General features: G+C 41.7%; 1 protein-coding gene across 2 annotated transcripts; it reads left to right on the top strand.

The window, feature by feature from the left end:
- Window positions 1-188: 188 nt before the first annotated feature.
- Window positions 189-14308, top strand: RABL3 (RAB, member of RAS oncogene family like 3). 2 transcript variants are annotated; one of them, XM_072881356.1, is made up of 8 exons: window positions 189-311; window positions 789-832; window positions 2064-2193; window positions 5110-5224; window positions 6788-6938; window positions 7623-7694; window positions 8785-8823; window positions 11473-14308. In XM_072881356.1, the coding sequence occupies exons 1-8, from the start codon at window positions 266-268 to the stop codon at window positions 11536-11538; spliced, it is 663 nt and encodes a 220-aa protein (XP_072737457.1). In that variant the 5' UTR covers window positions 189-265; the 3' UTR covers window positions 11539-14308. The 2 variants fall into 2 exon arrangements, with proteins under 2 accessions (XP_072737457.1, XP_072737450.1); XM_072881349.1 differs by having other exon boundaries at window positions 789-880; window positions 11473-14306.
- Window positions 14309-17374: the final 3066 nt, after the last annotated feature.

Below are 17374 nucleotides of genomic sequence, written 5' to 3' on the forward strand. Positions count from 1 at the left end.
CGCATGCGCGGTACCACGCCCCCGTGACTGGCAAGACTTCTGCTTCGTGACTGAGCGGTGAGCGACAGGAAAACAAGCCAATCGTGTCCTCATAGAGCTCCCAGCGTTCCCGCCCTCCTATGAGTTGAACCAATCAAAAGTGAAAGCGACGCTGGTAGCTCGAGCAGACAGCCAGTAAGCTGAGTGAAGCGGAAGGAGCGTGCGCTGGGATTGGCGGAGCCGGGAGAGGGCGGTGGTCTCCGGAGTTGTTGCTAGGTAGAGTAAGATGGCGGCTTTGGATAGGGTCAAGGTGCTGGTGTTGGGCGACTCCGGTGAGTGTCCCTCCCCCGCGCCGTCCCCCCCGCCCGATACGCGCGCGCACCGCGAGGGCGGGGGGCGTCCCCCTCCCCCCCGCCGCGGAGCCGGGCGGGGGCCCCCTCCGGAGGTGCCGGGCGGCGCATGCGCGGCGCGCCGTTCCCTCGCCTGGCCCCTCCGCCCACCCCGCTCGCCACCGGACTGGAAACCGCCCGGCGGGATCCCCCGCTCCCCGTGCGGCGCCGTCCGGGGGCCCTGCCCGCCTCCGATCCTGTACCCTGGGGCCAGGAGTCCAGGCGTCCCCGCTGGTCCTTGGGGCTTTGCTCCTTGCCTCCTCTCCCCCTTTGCCCCGGCCGTTGGGCACTGACCGGTGGCCATTACCCGCTGCTGCCGGGACCATCGGCGGTCAGTCAGTGCTTCTGCCCGTCACCTTTTGGCCGTTTTGCCTGGCCTTGTATGATCTCCCAGGAGTTGTTCTCTGTGTGCACTTGCAGGTGTCGGGAAATCTTCGCTTGTTCACCTCTTATGCCAAAACCAGGTATTGGGAAACCCGTCCTGGACAGTGGGCTGCTCGGTGGATGTTCGAGTAGGTGACATGCCTGATCTCTTGGTAGCCCTAAACGTGGAAGGGAAGGGCCTTGACTTTTTTTTCTTCTTTTCATTACTTTCCACCCCAGAAGGAAGTGTGTCTCAGTGTTTTGTTTTGCCGAGAGCTTAATCTTTTGAAGCAAGTAGTATTAAATATGAACCGAGCACTTGTGTGCGCAAGTTTTGACCGTATGAGGTTGTTGAAAGCAGACAAGATACTTGTCATTCGTAGCGCCTCTCCTTACTGCAGCAGTCCCTGGTCTGTTACAAGTCGTGGAGCGGCCAGTCTAACTTAGAAGGCACAGAACTTAAAGCACGCTTCCCTGAGAAATGCTTAATGCACAACTAGTCAGCCAAACATACTCAGGAAAAATAATTTGCTTGTTTAATTTGAGGGTACTGAGCATGACTATAGGGTTGCTTCTCTTCCTCTCTGCTTATTGCAGGACCTGCTATTAGAGGAATGATGATATTCATCTAATAGTTTTTCGGCCCAGCCTACAGTCCTCGTGGGGTGGTGGTAAATGCTTTCTTCCTTCATCGCTCTTTGCCGCATTCTCCTGGAAATGCATTGCCATAGGTTAGGAATGATCCTGTCTTACTATACATGAGTTTCATCTCCAAGAATGCTGAAATAAATTTCCAAAATTTGGGGAAAGAAACATGGCAATCCTGGTTGACTTTGGAGCAAAACTACCTAGCAGATCCTGGGGCAAAAATTGTTGATTGATTCATTCAGTTGAGATGTCAGTGAGAATTTGCAGAGGAAAAAGATGTGGTCAGCTGGAATCCAATGTGGTCACCTGTGTTAATATTCTTGCGGTACTACCACGTAGGTCATGACTTCTTACAGTTGTTAAAACCTTACTTTTTAATCTGCTTTAGCAACATGCTATTTCTAAGCACATCATGAGGCATTAGGTTTGTTAATATTGAGGTGAAAAGGATACTCCCTGCTGACTCACCAAGCTCCACCTCATATAAGAGCTGTGGTATCCAGTGGCCACTGCTTGACTCATTCCATCTCTCTTCTACTTGAGAGATTTGAAATGGTGTCAACGTGAGAATTTACAAATTTCTATCCAAGTAAAATAATCCTTTCAGCTGAATGTGTAAGTGTTGTGTGGATTAACTCCTGTGAGCTGGTGCTGTGGTTATGTATGATGTGAATTTTTCATCAGATCCATGACTACAAAGAAGGGACTCCAGAAGAGAAGACCTACTACATTGAGCTGTGGGATGTTGGAGGTTCAGTGGGTAGTGCCACTAGTGTGAAAAGCACACGAGCAGTATTTTATAACTTGCTGAATGGTAAGTTTGCTTGGTGTAAATCTGGTTTTATCACTGTCTCTGTTATGAGCTGTCTCTTGGTTCTGGGGCAGGATTCCTTTAAGTCTGGCTGAGGGCTATACTGTTCTCTTTTCTGATTCCAGTACATTTATACAGGAGCAAAACTGATACCATTCATAGGCAGAATTTTATGGATTCAGGTTTGAACTGGAAAGCTATTTTAGGCAAACCTGTGCAGATGAGCTTCATCAGCCTTTCACTTCAGTCTTGTGCAGCTGGCGCAGCAGGGAGTCTTTGAAGTTGCACTGGGGTCCCTTCCAGCTACACTTGCAGACATAAAGGTTGCCTTCACATTTCCAGGCCTGAGATACATACAGAAATATGATTTATATTTTCTTGTCTGTTTGGTTCCAAAACCTACAGCAGGGAAATAATTATCTGAATTTATATGAACTTCCATAGTTATGTCCTACCTTGGCAAATTTGAACTGTTCTCCCATAAAATTGCAATATGCTGATAACCATCTTGCCTCTGCTCATTTCATTTGCCAAATTATTTTTAATAATTGAGTCTTGCAACTTGTCATAGATAGAAAGCAGTATTTTATGTCTTCTGTTGAGATACTGACTTAAAAGGCTAGTAGTTCATCTGCACCACTAATAAGAGCAAATAAGAGATTATAAACTTAGTAATGCAGTATTTAAATTGTTACTTTTTGGCATCCAAGGATAGTTCACTAAAAATAGATGTATACCAGATTAACAATTGCTTCTGAAAATCTGTCTCAAATGTTCTGTTTGACTCTCATTTCTTGTTCCCAATCATTTGAGGGCCTTTCAGTAATGTGTTTAGCCATACAATAAACATTTTTGCTCTGTGATTATTTAACTAGTTATTTATTTCTCCTTTGCCAGGAGGAAGACTGTGTGTAGGTACCTCTTGCTTATATTGTTAACCAGACCTCTGTAAATAAGGTTTGAGTTGAGCTGTGCCCTCAAAGCAAGCCTCTTTGGTATATGAAAAAAATGTATTTCTTTTTGACACCAAATCCAGAGTATGCCAGTGAGTGTGGGTCAGACTTGGAAATATCCTAGAACAGCCCATTAGGAGATGAAATCTTGAACTTATGTGTCTGAATTATAACAGATGACGTTATTAAAACAGAGTTATTTATCTCCACTGCCCAGAAGATATTATTAGGCAGCTTGCATATGAAAACTGTTGACTTTGGTAGTTAGCCTTGGCTCTTGTTTCTTTCATTCGATTAATTCCTTCATTAGAGCTTGTATCACAAATTGCCTCTGTTTGACCTGATTGAAGAAGAGAAGATGAATGCGTTCCTTCTGCCTGACTGCTTGTGCTTTCTGGGCTCGCAGTGGTCTGAAAACCAGCATTGGTTGTGGCAGCATCTGTGCAGGCTGTCAGCAAGACCTGGTTGTTGACAAGGTTAGGTATGGTTTGCTTTTGGTTTGACTGCAGATCTTCTGCTTTGGTGTCCCCGCATCTGGTGTGTGGACTGTGATAGTCTAGGATGGTGACTAGGCAGTAAGGCTGTGGCTTGCAGATCTTAATAGGGGCGGAACATTTCCTTGAGTAGTCATTGGTCCTGCCTGCCCTTTTTTGATGTTGACATAGTCTTTTTCTGCTGGTGCAACTAATGGTGTAGGTTTTCGATGAAGCAGATAAGGGAACTGACCAGTCAAAAGCATAACTGAGGAAGAGTGTCTGGAGGTAGAGAGTGTTTCCTGCAGATTATGCAGCAGTGCCTCTGAATCCGTTGCCGTAGGCCATGTTATGTTCTATCAGGCTTTTTCTCCCTACGCTGGGGGTGGACACGCAGTTGAATTGCCTTTTTATGCTGTTACTGAGATAAATGCTTTGAAATAGGGCTATGGTTGCGATAAGCTGGGAACTCACATAGGAGAGTCTGTGCACAGTCGTGTGGGGTAGTGGAGAATGTTTGTGGAAATGTGGTTGGTTCGTAGTGTGTACAGTGGGTGGCACCTTTGTGAGTTAAGGTGAAAGATTAAATTACTAAGTTTTCTCCACCTGTGGGCTGTGAAGTGTGTTGAGAATTAATCCTGATGAAGATCATGGGTATAATTCTGTTTTGTCCTTGAATTAATAATGGTTTGAAGTCTGGAGGAAGTGGGAACATTCCGCAGGTTGCAGAAGGTGTGAATAAATAGAAGAAATTTGCTAGCAGGAGTTGGTAATTGAATTAGGAGCTGTGGTTATCAGAAGTGGGTGTCTGTTAATAGCACAGCTTGGAAGTTTGGCTGCCTGTTTTTCTGTCTCAGAATTTACATTTTGAAGGATCATGGTAATGAAAAATACTAGAAGCTTAATCTTAAATACATGAAATCTTGTTAATTCATGTTTCTACCAGCCATTTGGTGGACTGTGAAAGTTTATCAGAGTTTGTTTCCCCTTTGGATACCTCCCCAAGTATGTAGCATTAGTTCTTGAAAATGCAGGAAAACAATAGTGCTCTGTAAACTCTTTGAAACAAAGAAACAGCCTTTAGACTTCTTAGATGGTGTGACAAAAAGATAGTTATGTTTACCAACTAGGTAAAACAGAGAAAGGCTAAATTCTCTGCTGCAGTAGTACAGAGTTTCAGTATCATTAGGACTAGACAAAGCAGAATCAGGGAATGCCTGCAAGCCTCTTGCAGATTAAACCCTGAGGTGGCTGTTCGTTTCCTCCTTTCATGAGATTTTTCTCTTAGCTCTTACCCAATTCCTGATAAGCAGCTTTAAAAAACCTGTTGCATCTTGATATTGTCAGCTTTAGTCATTCACTATAACTGAACCAGTTATGTTTCCCTTTCTTCATTCTCAGATATCTGGGAACCTGCAGATGTCATTTTGGTAAGATAAGGAAAAATATGTATATCATTAAATAGCATCTTGCTGCCTTCTCTTTCACTTTAGGGATAATTTTAGTGCATGACTTAACCAACAAGAAATCATCCCAGAATTTGTATCGCTGGTCTTTGGAAGCACTCAACAGAGATGTCGCTCCAACAGGAGTTCTTGTGACAAATGGGTGAGTGAAAAACATAGATGCAGGGTTAAGACTCAGTAATTCCAAGATGTTATGGAAGTCTTTGTTCATCCCTAAGGCTACTTGAAGTCCGCACGAAATTACATGTGGCTAGACTTTAAAGAAAGAAAGAAAAAAAAGGGGGTATCAAAGAAAATTGCTGTTCTTTTTGTTTTACATTGCCAATCAGGCCATTCTGCCAGTAGCTTCCCAAACCGTATGGCACATACCTTGCTTTAAGGGGAAAGATGTTTACTGCATCCTTCATTTGTCTGAGGCCTCTGTAAGAGTGGGTCCAGTCCCTCATACCTGAGGACTTGTGTGTCTGTACTGTGCAAAGTACTGAGACATGCAAAGCCCTTGTACAGGAAGTGTCATGGGATGGCTTTCCCTCAATCCACCAGGACTGAGGAAGTTCACTTAATTATTTTTTGTTTTGGGTGGTGGGGGAATTATTTCAGGAGTGTGCCTAAAAAAGAGCTTAGAAAACTTTGCTTAAACAGCATGTTCATAATTAGCTTTCCAATATCTTGTCAAGTGTTTCCTCCTGTATGTCCGTGCTCCTGTTATACACGTAGTCAAGGAGGTTTTAAGATCATTGATAAACCTCACACATGAACAGGGAAGCAATAATAAGGGGTAGCATTTTGTGGGAAGAATATAAATTGTTTATCTGCCTGTGCTGGTACACAGGTGTTTCTGTAGAAACATGGGAGAAGGGAAGGAGAGTTTGCACTATATAAACTGCAAATTTCTCCAGTTTTTCCACATACAGGTTCTTCACAACTGTTTTCATTTTCAAAAGCTTAACTTCTTTCAGGGACAGATGCTCAGACACTAGCAATTGCTTGGTCAAGTTGTTGCTTTTGGTGTAAAATTACTTTCTAGAAATCTTGGTTCAGGTAAAATGAAAGACAAGTGTGAGGGGAATGATTGGTGCTTGGATTTGTGATGACATTTAATTGCAATATTATTTATTTTATAAAGGCTGTCTGATCATTATTATTATGATCATTATTCATAGCTGAATCAAGGCTTGTTGGAATTCAGCTTGTAGTGGCTACCTTTACTTGAATGTAGAAGAATTAGTAACTTGCCACCACATAATTGTTATTGCAACCCTTGTTGATCTGAGGTGGACAGGGATAGCGTTTCACAGTTGCAACGTATTTCATTGTCCCTTCTTAAAAAGGGTATATATGTAGGAACTTTAGATGTTTAGAGATGCCAGCTCCCTGATCTGTCTCTGGTGGCTGCATACACTTTGTACAATACAGGAATTCCTGTTTCTTTCCTGCCTGCGTTAGCATTTCTTCTGCGGTTCATCTATGCCGAGAAGAAATCCAACTTGTGGTTTCTCTTCTCTTTCCTTTCAGTCCCTGTGTAGAGACTTAGATTCAGAAGCCCATCCTTAATTTACAGATACAGCACATTCTCACTTAGATAAATAATGACCCTTAATAAATAAATTACCGTTATTTGAAAGGGAGAGGGAAGCTGATGGTGCCCCTGTGCCACTTACATGACCATCACTTCATTCAGAATTGTATTTGTTTCCCTCATCAGTGACTATGACCGTGAACAGTTTGCTGATAACCAGATTCCACTGCTGGTAATAGGAACTAAGCTGGATCAGATCCCAGAAACTAAGCGGAATGAAGTTTTGACCAGAACAGCTTTCTTGGCTGAGGATTTCAATGCTGAAGAGATAAATTTGGTTAGTGTCCTTGTCACCAATGTTGTTTTTCTTTTATATGAGAGTGATTCCAATTTTTAGTAAGTAAAGATGATGTTACAAAAATCGAGCTTTTGGAGATTTTCTCAGTAATGCTGGAGTCATGCACATTTTGATTGGCCGTCCCCCTTGCTTGATGAAACGATCCTCTTTGTTTCACTATAGGGAGGTATAGGGGGTGTTAGATAAGGTCACTGAAGCTTAGAATTGATGGTTGGGAGTTCAGTTTTCTCTTCTTTGTTCTTAGTTCTGACACCAGCTATCTTTGAATGAAACATCAAGGTCACTTTATTTATATACATGCATATATCTATAAAAATATGCATGTGCTGTGTGAATGCTTGTAAATACACACACATGCATACACATGCATGCACAATCTCATGTGTAGCCTGTACAAATTATTAGCTGACTATGTAGTTGGTGGCAGAAGGAAGATGTGGAGCGCATAGGGGGGCACTTAGAATTTTCTGGTTGAGTCACAGAACAGAAGTTGGCCTTTTCTCTCAAATGACTGTGGAGCAGAAATCAGCAGATATACATTGTTTTCCCTAGCTGATTGCATGTGCATGTGTCAGGGGAAAGGGTATGTTGATTTCTGTGTGTATGGCTTCCTTGCATTGATTTCCTTGTGCTTGGTTTGTTGTTGTCTTTTGTGTGTTCTAGGATTGCACCAATCCTCGTTACCTGGCTGCAGGTTCATCCAATGCTGTCAAGCTAAGCAGGTTTTTTGATAAGGTAAGTCAAGTCAATTAAATTATGTTTTATTGTTCTATGTATTGAACACTGTCTGTGATGCGAACATGGAACAACAGTTAGCTGATTCATTCATGTTCCATTTTTTGAGTTGGTTCAAGCCAGGTGTAGGGAGGCCAAAGATTGGTCTGCTTTTGGAAACCTCCAGAAAATGGCCTGCTTGAAGGTTTGATTCTTGATCTGCATAGAGCAACGAAAAAGAACTCACAAATGTGCAAAGACATTCTGCATATGTTTTTGGAGTCATTTGGCAGTCCAGAGGGTTTGCAGTGTGCTAAGGTAGTAATGTGGGGAGTTACAAGACTATGGTGAGCTCTGTTGCTCCTGGGTAAAGCAAACCTTGGGAATTAAGAAATTTGGCATATTACTCTCCCTTCCTGCACAAGAGAGCATGAAGGCCTACTGTGAAAATGACAGAAGGAATGCCCTGGTTTAAGTATTCCCTGGACGAATTGATCTGAGTGGAGCAGATCACCTGCTGTAACAGATCACACTTTAGAGGAAATTTGGCCTGAATTTTCTTTGGAGGAGGGTGTAGATTGTACAGGGTGATACAAATCACTTTTTGATTCTTGGATTGATGGTACTGCCTCCATAGGTATCCTTCAGCATAGACAGTTTGTGCATCATTCTCAGACAGCAAGTCAGGCTACCTCTTCTCAAGCATCACCTATGCCCAGGGGCTACTCAGAGCCACTGGAGTTGTTATGCACCTGCAGAATGAGCTTTTGCTAGTGCTCAGAACTGCTGCGCCTGCAGAGAGGGGTGGGAATAACTGACTGATACAGTAAGGAGACACCCAAGCCATCACCTCCATTACTAAAGAGGGCTAACTAAATTAGATGTGTAGAAGTTGAGGATAACACAGCTTTACTAAGAACGGCTGGAGGTGGCAACTCCTTCTATGTGTAACAGAGCTTTGCACTTAAAGCAGTAGGCCTGGAGCAGGGGACATGGATTCAGACTTTGTCCCAGTTAGCTGTGAGTTTCAGTGCTCACATGTGAAGTGTTGATTGGAATCTGAGATTATGCATATGCTGTGCCAGCTAAGATCAGTTTCTGTTTTTCCCAGGTCATAGAGAAGAGATACTTCTTAAGAGATGGCAATCAGGTTTGTCATTTTTCCTCCTTTTTTGTTTTGTTTCTCCCTGTGTGATGTGAACTGCTGACAGCGTCCTCTTTAAAACATGGGCTTCATGTGACTTAAATGATAATCTATGCTGGTAATTGAGTTTTTAAATCTGTGGGAGCACAGCTGTTTTGGATAGACAGAAAAATGGCTGACTTGTCAACTGAAGTATTTGTAATGTGATTGGCAGTGAAATAATTAAGTACGCTAACATAGTAGAAGTTGCAAGAGTGAGGTAAAATGGGCAAATATGAGCTCTTTCAGATCTGCCAGCTTCAGGCTGCTTGGTTGCAGATTTAGGCCAGAGATGCTGTCCTGAAGGTCAATGAAAAGGCTTTTTTTGCACAGCTGGGACTAGCATTTTATGTTTTGTACAGTTAGTTTTCATAGAACCAGTCAAGCCACAAGGAAAATGTCAGTATGATACCAGCTTGTAATTCATTCCTAAATGGCTGAATTAACTGTTTTCAGTTCAGTTGGTGAAGAACTAGCAAAATGACTCTCCTGGTTTGAACAGGCCACTTTAACTTTTTGTGCCCCTCACCTTCCCATGTGCAGTCTACTATGTGGGGAGTAGCGAGGTTCCACTTATCATATCTGTGAGGTGCTTGCAAATTACCGTGAATAGCACCACTGAAATACAATCGAATGTATCATTAGATGTAGCTGTGATGAAAGGCCCTTAGGGAGAGTGGGGAAAAAAATAGTCACAAATTACAAAATGCTTACTTTCTGTGAGCATTTTTTAATACCTTTTAAAAATAAATTTGCTTTCTCCTCTTTCAGTTCTGCATGATGCCTTTTCTCCTCCCCTCTCCCCTCGTCCCCACATTCTAGTGAAAGGAAGTCTCCCTTTCATGGGGATAATAGCTTAATGCAGAAATCTGCTTGTATGCTGGTTGTCTTTGATGCATGATGTAAGATTTTTATTTTTCTTTTTAATCATTTTTAGTGGCTAGCCAGGGATTAACTTTATATTTCTTATGGCCGCGTGCCAAAGATTACAGCCTTCTGATGACTACTTTCATCTGCCTCACTGCAAACAGCTCAAAAGCTTAAAACAAATCTTAAGTAGTGGACAGTCATATTTAAAGATACAAAATCCAAATGGGAACTGGAGATTTCATTATGACCTCTTAATGTTATTATTTGAAATGATCTACTTAATGTAAATCTTACAAATGTGTTTGTGGGTTTTCTACAATAGGTCTCTTCGATCACTCGTGTTTTGAGGTATTTCTATTATAGACTTTTTCAGGATGAAAAGAATGATAAGTTTCAAATTGTTTGTAGCTTCGATCAGATCTCTGATAAATAACAGTTACTCTTAATTACTGACATTGTTATAAAAAATGCTAACACAGATAAGATTTTAGCTATGGTATCCTGCTACTTTTTAGTTATGATGATTGCATTTTTCCTTTTCGAATTCCCAAAGCAGTTTTGATGAGACAAACCTTTGTGCAAAATCTGCCTGATTTTTCCCTTAGAGATGATTGCTTTTCAGAGATGAACAAAACAATTCCTGAATTAATACGTTGCCTATCTGTTTGAGTTTTGGGCCTGAATACCCTAACTAAATTTAAATTGTGGGGGTTTTAGTGGACTTTTATTTTGGGTAAGCTCTTTAGCTTTCTCAGTTTACCAATGAAGTGTGTAACCTAAGCAATCTACTCTGTATTGTAAGTTACATTTTCATTCCATACCATCCATACATGCCCATATTCTCCTGGTGTGATTTGTAGTGCTTGGTTGACACCTTCCATTTTAATACTCTGTATTTCCTATGAGACTGTGGAATTGTTTTCGGAGGATGTGTTTACTGGGTCTGCTGTTTCTGCTTGTATGTGGTTAGATACCTAAAAGTTATTCTGGACTGTAATCAAATAGTTTTATGACGCCACCAATAGGACAGGCATCTTATACAGCATTAGAAAGCAGTGCATCTCTTTCTTTTGGGGGATTCACAGGTGCATTGGATTGCAAATCTGTTTGAAATACCCTTAAGCCAGAGAAGCTTCTGACGGTTTCAAGTAGATTTTCTTTGTAAGCACTCATTGTCACTCTGTAAGCAGTGTCTCCAGATTGGCTGCAAAAGCAGGATTGCTAATCCTTTGCATTGTTGCAGCCATTTCTATTCTGATGGTTTTCTTAAAGCTTTCAGCAATTGATAAAACTGGACTTTCAACTACCAGTGAAGTGCTGCTGCCTCAGGTTAGAAGGCATAAAGTCTCGACAACTGTTTAATAGAATTTGTTAATACTATTTAATAGTTTTAAAAATGAATGGAGGAGAAATTCTTGTATGCATTTGAATCTGGGGGGAAATACAGACTTTGAAATCTGTAATTAACTGGATTAGGTTTTGCTCAAGAAATTAAGGCTTTCATTGTAACCCTTGCCAAAAAGCCTTAAGGAACTCCGTAGAACATATGAGCCATACTCAAGTTTTGCATCTTGTTTAATTGATGGTGCTCCTCTGGCAGTAAGCTGAAGCATTTTAGTCCTGATTCTGGAGACGGCATGGAAGAGGAAGGCATTGTTGCAGTTGGCTTGGTAACTGGCACTCAAATGTGGGCTAGAGGGAGCTCATGCTGATTCTGACATGACAATTCATCTTTCCTGTCTCTAGATTCCTGGCTTCTCTGAAAGGAAAAGGTTTGGAGGAGGAACACTGAAGAGCCTTCATTATGATTGAATACTGAAGAAGTGGAAGATGACTTCTCCGAGTTCCTAATGACATTCCCATTCTGACTGGATCTTAAAGACAATAATGCCTATGTCAAGCAGAGTAAAATGATATTATGCTTTGGCTGAGTAGACTGCTGAAGCTACTTTTGCTGGAAAAGACTTGGGGAAGAATTTCCGAAAATCTAATCTGAAGCCTGGAGTGTTTCTTAGGATTGCAGGCTGTCTGGATATATGGGAACATTTGGGGAAAGTGTGCAATAAATTGAATGCCTCTGACGCTGCTGCGGGAAACTTTATCATACACAGCACACATATGTGATATCTTTGTCTCTATTTTGGAAAACTTATGGACAGTCTTTGCAAGGAATTACATTCATCTTGCTTCTAAAGGAAAGATGACACTGAGTGGGCTTCTCATTTACAATAACATGAACAAAACAAGTGAGCAAAATGTAAGGATGGGTAAGGAATGGTCTGGAAAATAATAGAATGCCTTCATTAAATGAAAGGTGTCATCTCACCTGGAACATACTGTTCAGCCCTATTCAAAAGGGATAAAAGAAATAGGCAAGAGATGAAAAAAGATCTGAAGCCTTAGAAAGAAAATCATGAGTAGGAAACAAGTGGTATTAATTCTGCTGCTTAAATTTAAATTGTTTACTTTGGAGAGAACAAAGTGAATCAGGTACTCCTGTTTATCTTTTCATAATTGAGTGTGGTCTTGTTCTTAATATTAAATTAAAAGGCAATGCATTGAAAGCTGATGGAAAAAGTATGTTTTTATACAGTGCTTATTTGGAACAAATGTGACATGGTCTTACCGAGCCTGAGAGCTTAGCAGATTCAGAAAATATGAAATGTAAGAACATCGTCTGAATTAGAATGGATAGAAATTTAAAAGGGATATAAAGCCCTGTAAAAAGTAGGAACTGAGCATGATTAGAAGGAAAGTTCTGTGACAGGGATGTTTCCTTTTCATATTTAGTTCTAAGGATAAAGGAGACTTGACCTGGTTTGATCTACTGTGCAAGTTGTTGTCTTCCTAAATAGCCCAAGCTTTGCACGGTTTCTCACCTCCCCATAATTATATGGAGTGGTAAAAGCCTGATTTATGGCAGGTTCTTTCCCCTCCTTCCTCACAGTTACCTCTAATGGTTAAGCCTCTGGCAAAGGCTAACTAAGAGCTGGAGTTAGATATAAATACAGGTTAATCATAAATAGGGATAGAAGAAAGTAAAATGCTGGTGTGAAATTGACAGCAAGTAGAGTTCTGCAGTCTCCAGATTACATCTGCCTGCAGGTCTTCTCTAGCAGCTGCTTGGAAATAAATGGAAAACTGCCTATTGCCACTAATCAGGCACAAAAATGACAGCTAGGTGCACCAGTCAAACTTATTAAAAATATGGTCTTGGAGCATTTGCAAACATGAGTGCAGTGAGTTTTTAGATGCCTGTATGAAATAGGTTATTAGTTTACATTTACTTTATGACCAGGGAAAATAAGGTACCGAAATATTCATAGCAGAATATTTATGCAGCTCATGACAGTACCGATGTCTCTCTCTGCTCCTTTGACGACGAGAGCTGGAATTATTTTCTCAAGGTCAGGTGCTGTCTTAGGGTAATCAGATCTGGGCTCCCTCCAGTTACCAAGGAACTGCAGAGCAGAACAAGCAAGCTAGGGCTATTTCTTCCTCACCCTATGGCTTCTTTAGAACTGGAAGTGGTGTAGAGGCCATTTAGTTTAAGATGCTGCATGAAGCAATGGATGTACAGGTCTTTGATTTGGAGGAAGCAAGTATTCTAAGTAGCCCTTTTCAATTAATCAAAAAAGGAACATTGGTCTGCATGCTGTAGGGTGACCTAAGCCCTAGTTGCAGCTTACCTGTATTTGTGCATTTCACTCCTGAGGCTCCACAAAGAAACATCTTCATATGAGAAATCTTGTGAAGGTCAGTTCACGCTCCAGGAAGAGGAGAGAATGCATAGTTCCTATGTATCAGTGGAGCTGAAGGTGATGACAATCAGGATTTAGGAGGAAATTAGAAAAAGATACTGTTGTGATAGGAAGGAGACAAGATAAAGGGAATAGTACTGAGGAAAAGTAGAGCATGTGAGCAAGCGGTAGAAGGTTAGCAGGTTGAGGGAGAAGTTTGCTTGAGGCTGTGGCTCCTGCTCTAGGCTCAGCTAAGTCTGGACCCAGTCATCCAGCTGTAAGCCATAAAACTCCTCCCAGGGTATCTCCATCCACTCTTGAGTTGACCTGCTGTGTGGTCTGACAAGTGACTTCATGGTCAGTCTCACTGTCCCAACTGCAAAGTGAGCTTCCCTGGAGGCAAGGCTCTGATGTATCTGCTTATCAAATTGTAGTGCTTTCAATACATTGGGAATTAAAGAATTTACCTTTTTAATTTTAGTCTGGATGTTTAACTTGAAGAAAATGAGTACCAGAGTTGTTCCAAGCTGTTTGTGTTGCCACAATATGTATTCTGATATCACCAACCTTAACTGTCCTACATAAACAAATCATTTAGCTTCAATAGTTAGTTTTAATGCACTGAAATCTTTTAGGTAGCTGTCATTTGGTTATAATTCTAAAGGGTAAAGGCTAAATTTCTGTGCTGCTCTCTATCAGTAGCCCTGAAAAATGGTTGCAAACCTGTCTGACCAGGATTACAGTGTTTTAGCATTTGTGTTCCCCAATTAGAATAGATTGCTTTGTAAAACACCTGTGGGTTTTTCCATGTATTTTTACCTACTTTTCTTCTTCTAGTATTTCATCAGGGCTGAGTTAAGGATATTAGCATATTTGAGTTATGTTTAAATATAATCCTGAAATTTCATGGGTTTTTCATGCTTGGGGTTTGGATAATTGGAGTATCCCTGTTTTGTAGTTTTCACATTTACATGATGGGCACACACTGTAGCTCTCTTGAAATAGCTCCATATGATTTTTGTTTAGAGTGGTAGCTTCCATTTTCCTCAATGTAATGCAGAGGCAGAATGGACTGATAATTGTAAATAAGACAAACCATGGGAATTGGCAGAAGCTGTTGCAGGCACCATTAACCTTCTGACTAGGCGTACTGTGGGATTAGGTGCCTCTTTCTCTTTATTTTAATCAGAGATAGGGGCTCCATACACAAGTGCCACCAGTTTAGCACTGTACCTTGGTTGTACCCATATTGGTTTTGTGTATAGAGCAAGAATATCTCACACCTGCTGTGGTGTATATCAAATGTCAGGATCCAGTGGGCGATGTGGAATGACCATCCCAGTTCTTTTCATTGACTTTACACTTACTCACTGCCCCATTCCTTCTGTGCTTCTGCTTTACTTCTGTCTCAGAATGTCTGAACATCAGTTTTAAATTGTCACTAAAAAAACCTGTGTTGATCTTTTTCCCAAATAGTCATTGTCTAGCCAAACCCTGTTTGTTTTTTGGATCACAGGCTTGAATGTAGTGCTTGTCTTACACCTGTGTTAATGTAATGTTGTGAATCCAACATCTTACCATTTTTAATGCAAATAGGTCTCCAGTCCAGATTAAGTATCTTATGTGTTTAGATCTCAGCAGGTAACCACAATTATGTATAATTTTTCCTCTTGGGACAAGGTGATGTGTGACGGAGTCATGTATGTTGATGATGATACATTTATTTTTAAAGGAAGTGCTAGCTTCTTATCAGAACCAGGAGTACGTGAGCAGCCGGAGTCAGTTGCATTGCTGTTTGCACCTCACCTGTCTCAGCTGCCCAGAAAAGGTTCACCTCCAATTCTGGGGCTGTGGCACCGCACACTTTCTCTGTGCCACGCTTCACTCCTCTGTCTATGTGGTTCACCTTTCTTTCCTCTGCTCCCCCCCCATGCCCTCTATGACCCTTCTGTCTGTCTTGCCTGTGTCCACCCATGCCCCCCTTTCTCTGTCCCTATAGCTCCCTTTCTCCCAATTTCTATCCCCCTTTCTCTCCCCACTTCCCATGTCTCACCTGTCTGACCCCTCCGTGTCACTTTGAGACCCCTCTCTTTGTGCTCCCCCCGCTCTGCCCTCTGGTTCCTCCTTTCTTCCCCCGTTTCTGTCTCTGTTTTTCTCCACCATGCTTTGTCTCTCTTGCTGTACCACTTGATTTCTCTCTCTGTCTCTCTGTTTGCCTCTCTCTGCATGTCTGTGTCTGTTTTCCTACATCTCTCCTTCTCCTTCTCTCTGTCTCTCTGGTGTCTGTCACTGGCACACACATTTCACATCAAAGCACTTTTACCCAGTTCCTTTAAACTGTAGCTACTCAATCTCTCTGTGTTATTTCCCAGGCAGAAATATATGCCCAGATGCTGTGTACCAGAGGTGTCGGTGAAGATGATTCATGCAGGTACACTGGAGATGTCTTAGACTTCCCACGCGCACACAGGTGAAATGTATAGCAAATAAACAATGAGCCTTCCCTCTTCCCAAGGGGCTCGGCAGAACTTTCTGGTTGATTTATGACCAGTTTGATGACTGAGGGGATAGTCAGAAGCATGAATATGTCCTAAATATGGAAAGTCCCCCAAATCTGCCCCTCTTGACTTCCATGCAGAAAAGTAGGAAACCCATGTGTACAGTAACCTTAAATTCTTGAGTATACTTTTTTGTTCTTGTAGCAACAGGATTGCCTGCTCCTTACAGCAGTCTTTAGCAAAGGTGCCACTGGCTTTAAGCATGTGAAACCTATCCAGTAATGAGGTTTTGGATGCAACCTTAATACAAATTTTCATTATTGATAATAACATTTGCAGAGGCAATATGCTCCGTTTATCACAAAGGAGATACGAACTGCTGTGTTGCAGCCTGCAGTCAATAGATTTTTTTGGCGAGGTATAGTGAAGTTGGGGCTTGAATCCTCGTTTCTCAGTTGATAAAGAGGTGACAGACTTTACTGATCGAAAACCTGCTTCTGCTTTTCAGCAAAGGGAGCTTAATCCTTCTATTTCTTTTGTTAGTCAGCTCTTCCCATTAGAAGTCATGTTCCTGTCTCACTTTCCTTACGAGGACACCAGTTACTTTGATTCCTTTATAGGGCTGAGCAAGTCTGTGGCTTAGTGCACCAGTTTCCTTTGACAAAAAGCCATTATCATTATTGATGAACCTGTCACTGGCTGGCAAGTTACCAGAAAGTGCTCAGAGGTAAAGCTTTCCTTGGGGTGTGCTTTGCTGCAGCACTGTGTGTTAGGTCCTCAGACAGACACTGGTTTTGGAAAAAACATAAGGTAGGTGTCAGGTAGGAGAAGGGAAGGAGAACAAAATCAGTCCCAATCCTCTTTAATTTCAAACGTCCAATCAATGTCAAAGCTCCCCTACCTAGTGAGGGCCTGATAATGTAGTCAAAAGCATTGCTCTTAGTATTATCCACTTGCGCTACTGTGGGTTTATTCTAACATCTGATCAGTAAATGGGGAAGATGTTTCTTTGTGATACATGAGAATACCCAATGAAGAAATTAAGAAGAGTTTTCATCACTAACCATGGGTATATGAGCAGCGTAAGGGCTTTCCCACTGTGCAGGCAAAGCTGCCATAAACCGTGATTCTTAGGACTTGAGTCTAAACAGATCTTGAAATTAGATGTAGTTCCCTAACAGTGAGAGTGATGATGCCTGAAATGGTTAATGGAAGAAAGCAGATTTGTCATTGTTTGGGGTTTTTCAGGGTAGAATTAGTAGTTTTCTGAAAGACATGCTTTAGCACAGCTTTGAGGAAAAGTACCCCAGTATGTTTGTAAGGAAGTTGGTTTAGATGATCAGAGCTGTCTGTAGCAGCAAAGAGACTGAAATCTAGCTTTGGCAGTTTAGCTGCTTAGCCAACCCCTGC

Source organism: Ciconia boyciana, chromosome 1, assembly GCF_034638445.1.
Source record: "Ciconia boyciana chromosome 1, ASM3463844v1, whole genome shotgun sequence".
Taxonomy (NCBI): Eukaryota; Metazoa; Chordata; class Aves; order Ciconiiformes; family Ciconiidae; genus Ciconia; species Ciconia boyciana.

Excerpts from the sequence above, each read along its gene's own strand:
- RABL3 (XM_072881349.1), top strand. The coding sequence starts at position 266 with ATGGCGGCTTTGGATAGGGTCAAGGTGCTGGTGTTGGGCGACTCCG. Across the intron at positions 2,194-5,109 it reads ATTTTATAACTTGCTGAATG|GGATAATTTTAGTGCATGAC; the intron begins GTAAGTTTGCTT and ends CTTTCACTTTAG. Across the intron at positions 5,225-6,787 it reads GGAGTTCTTGTGACAAATGG|TGACTATGACCGTGAACAGT; the intron begins GTGAGTGAAAAA and ends TTCCCTCATCAG.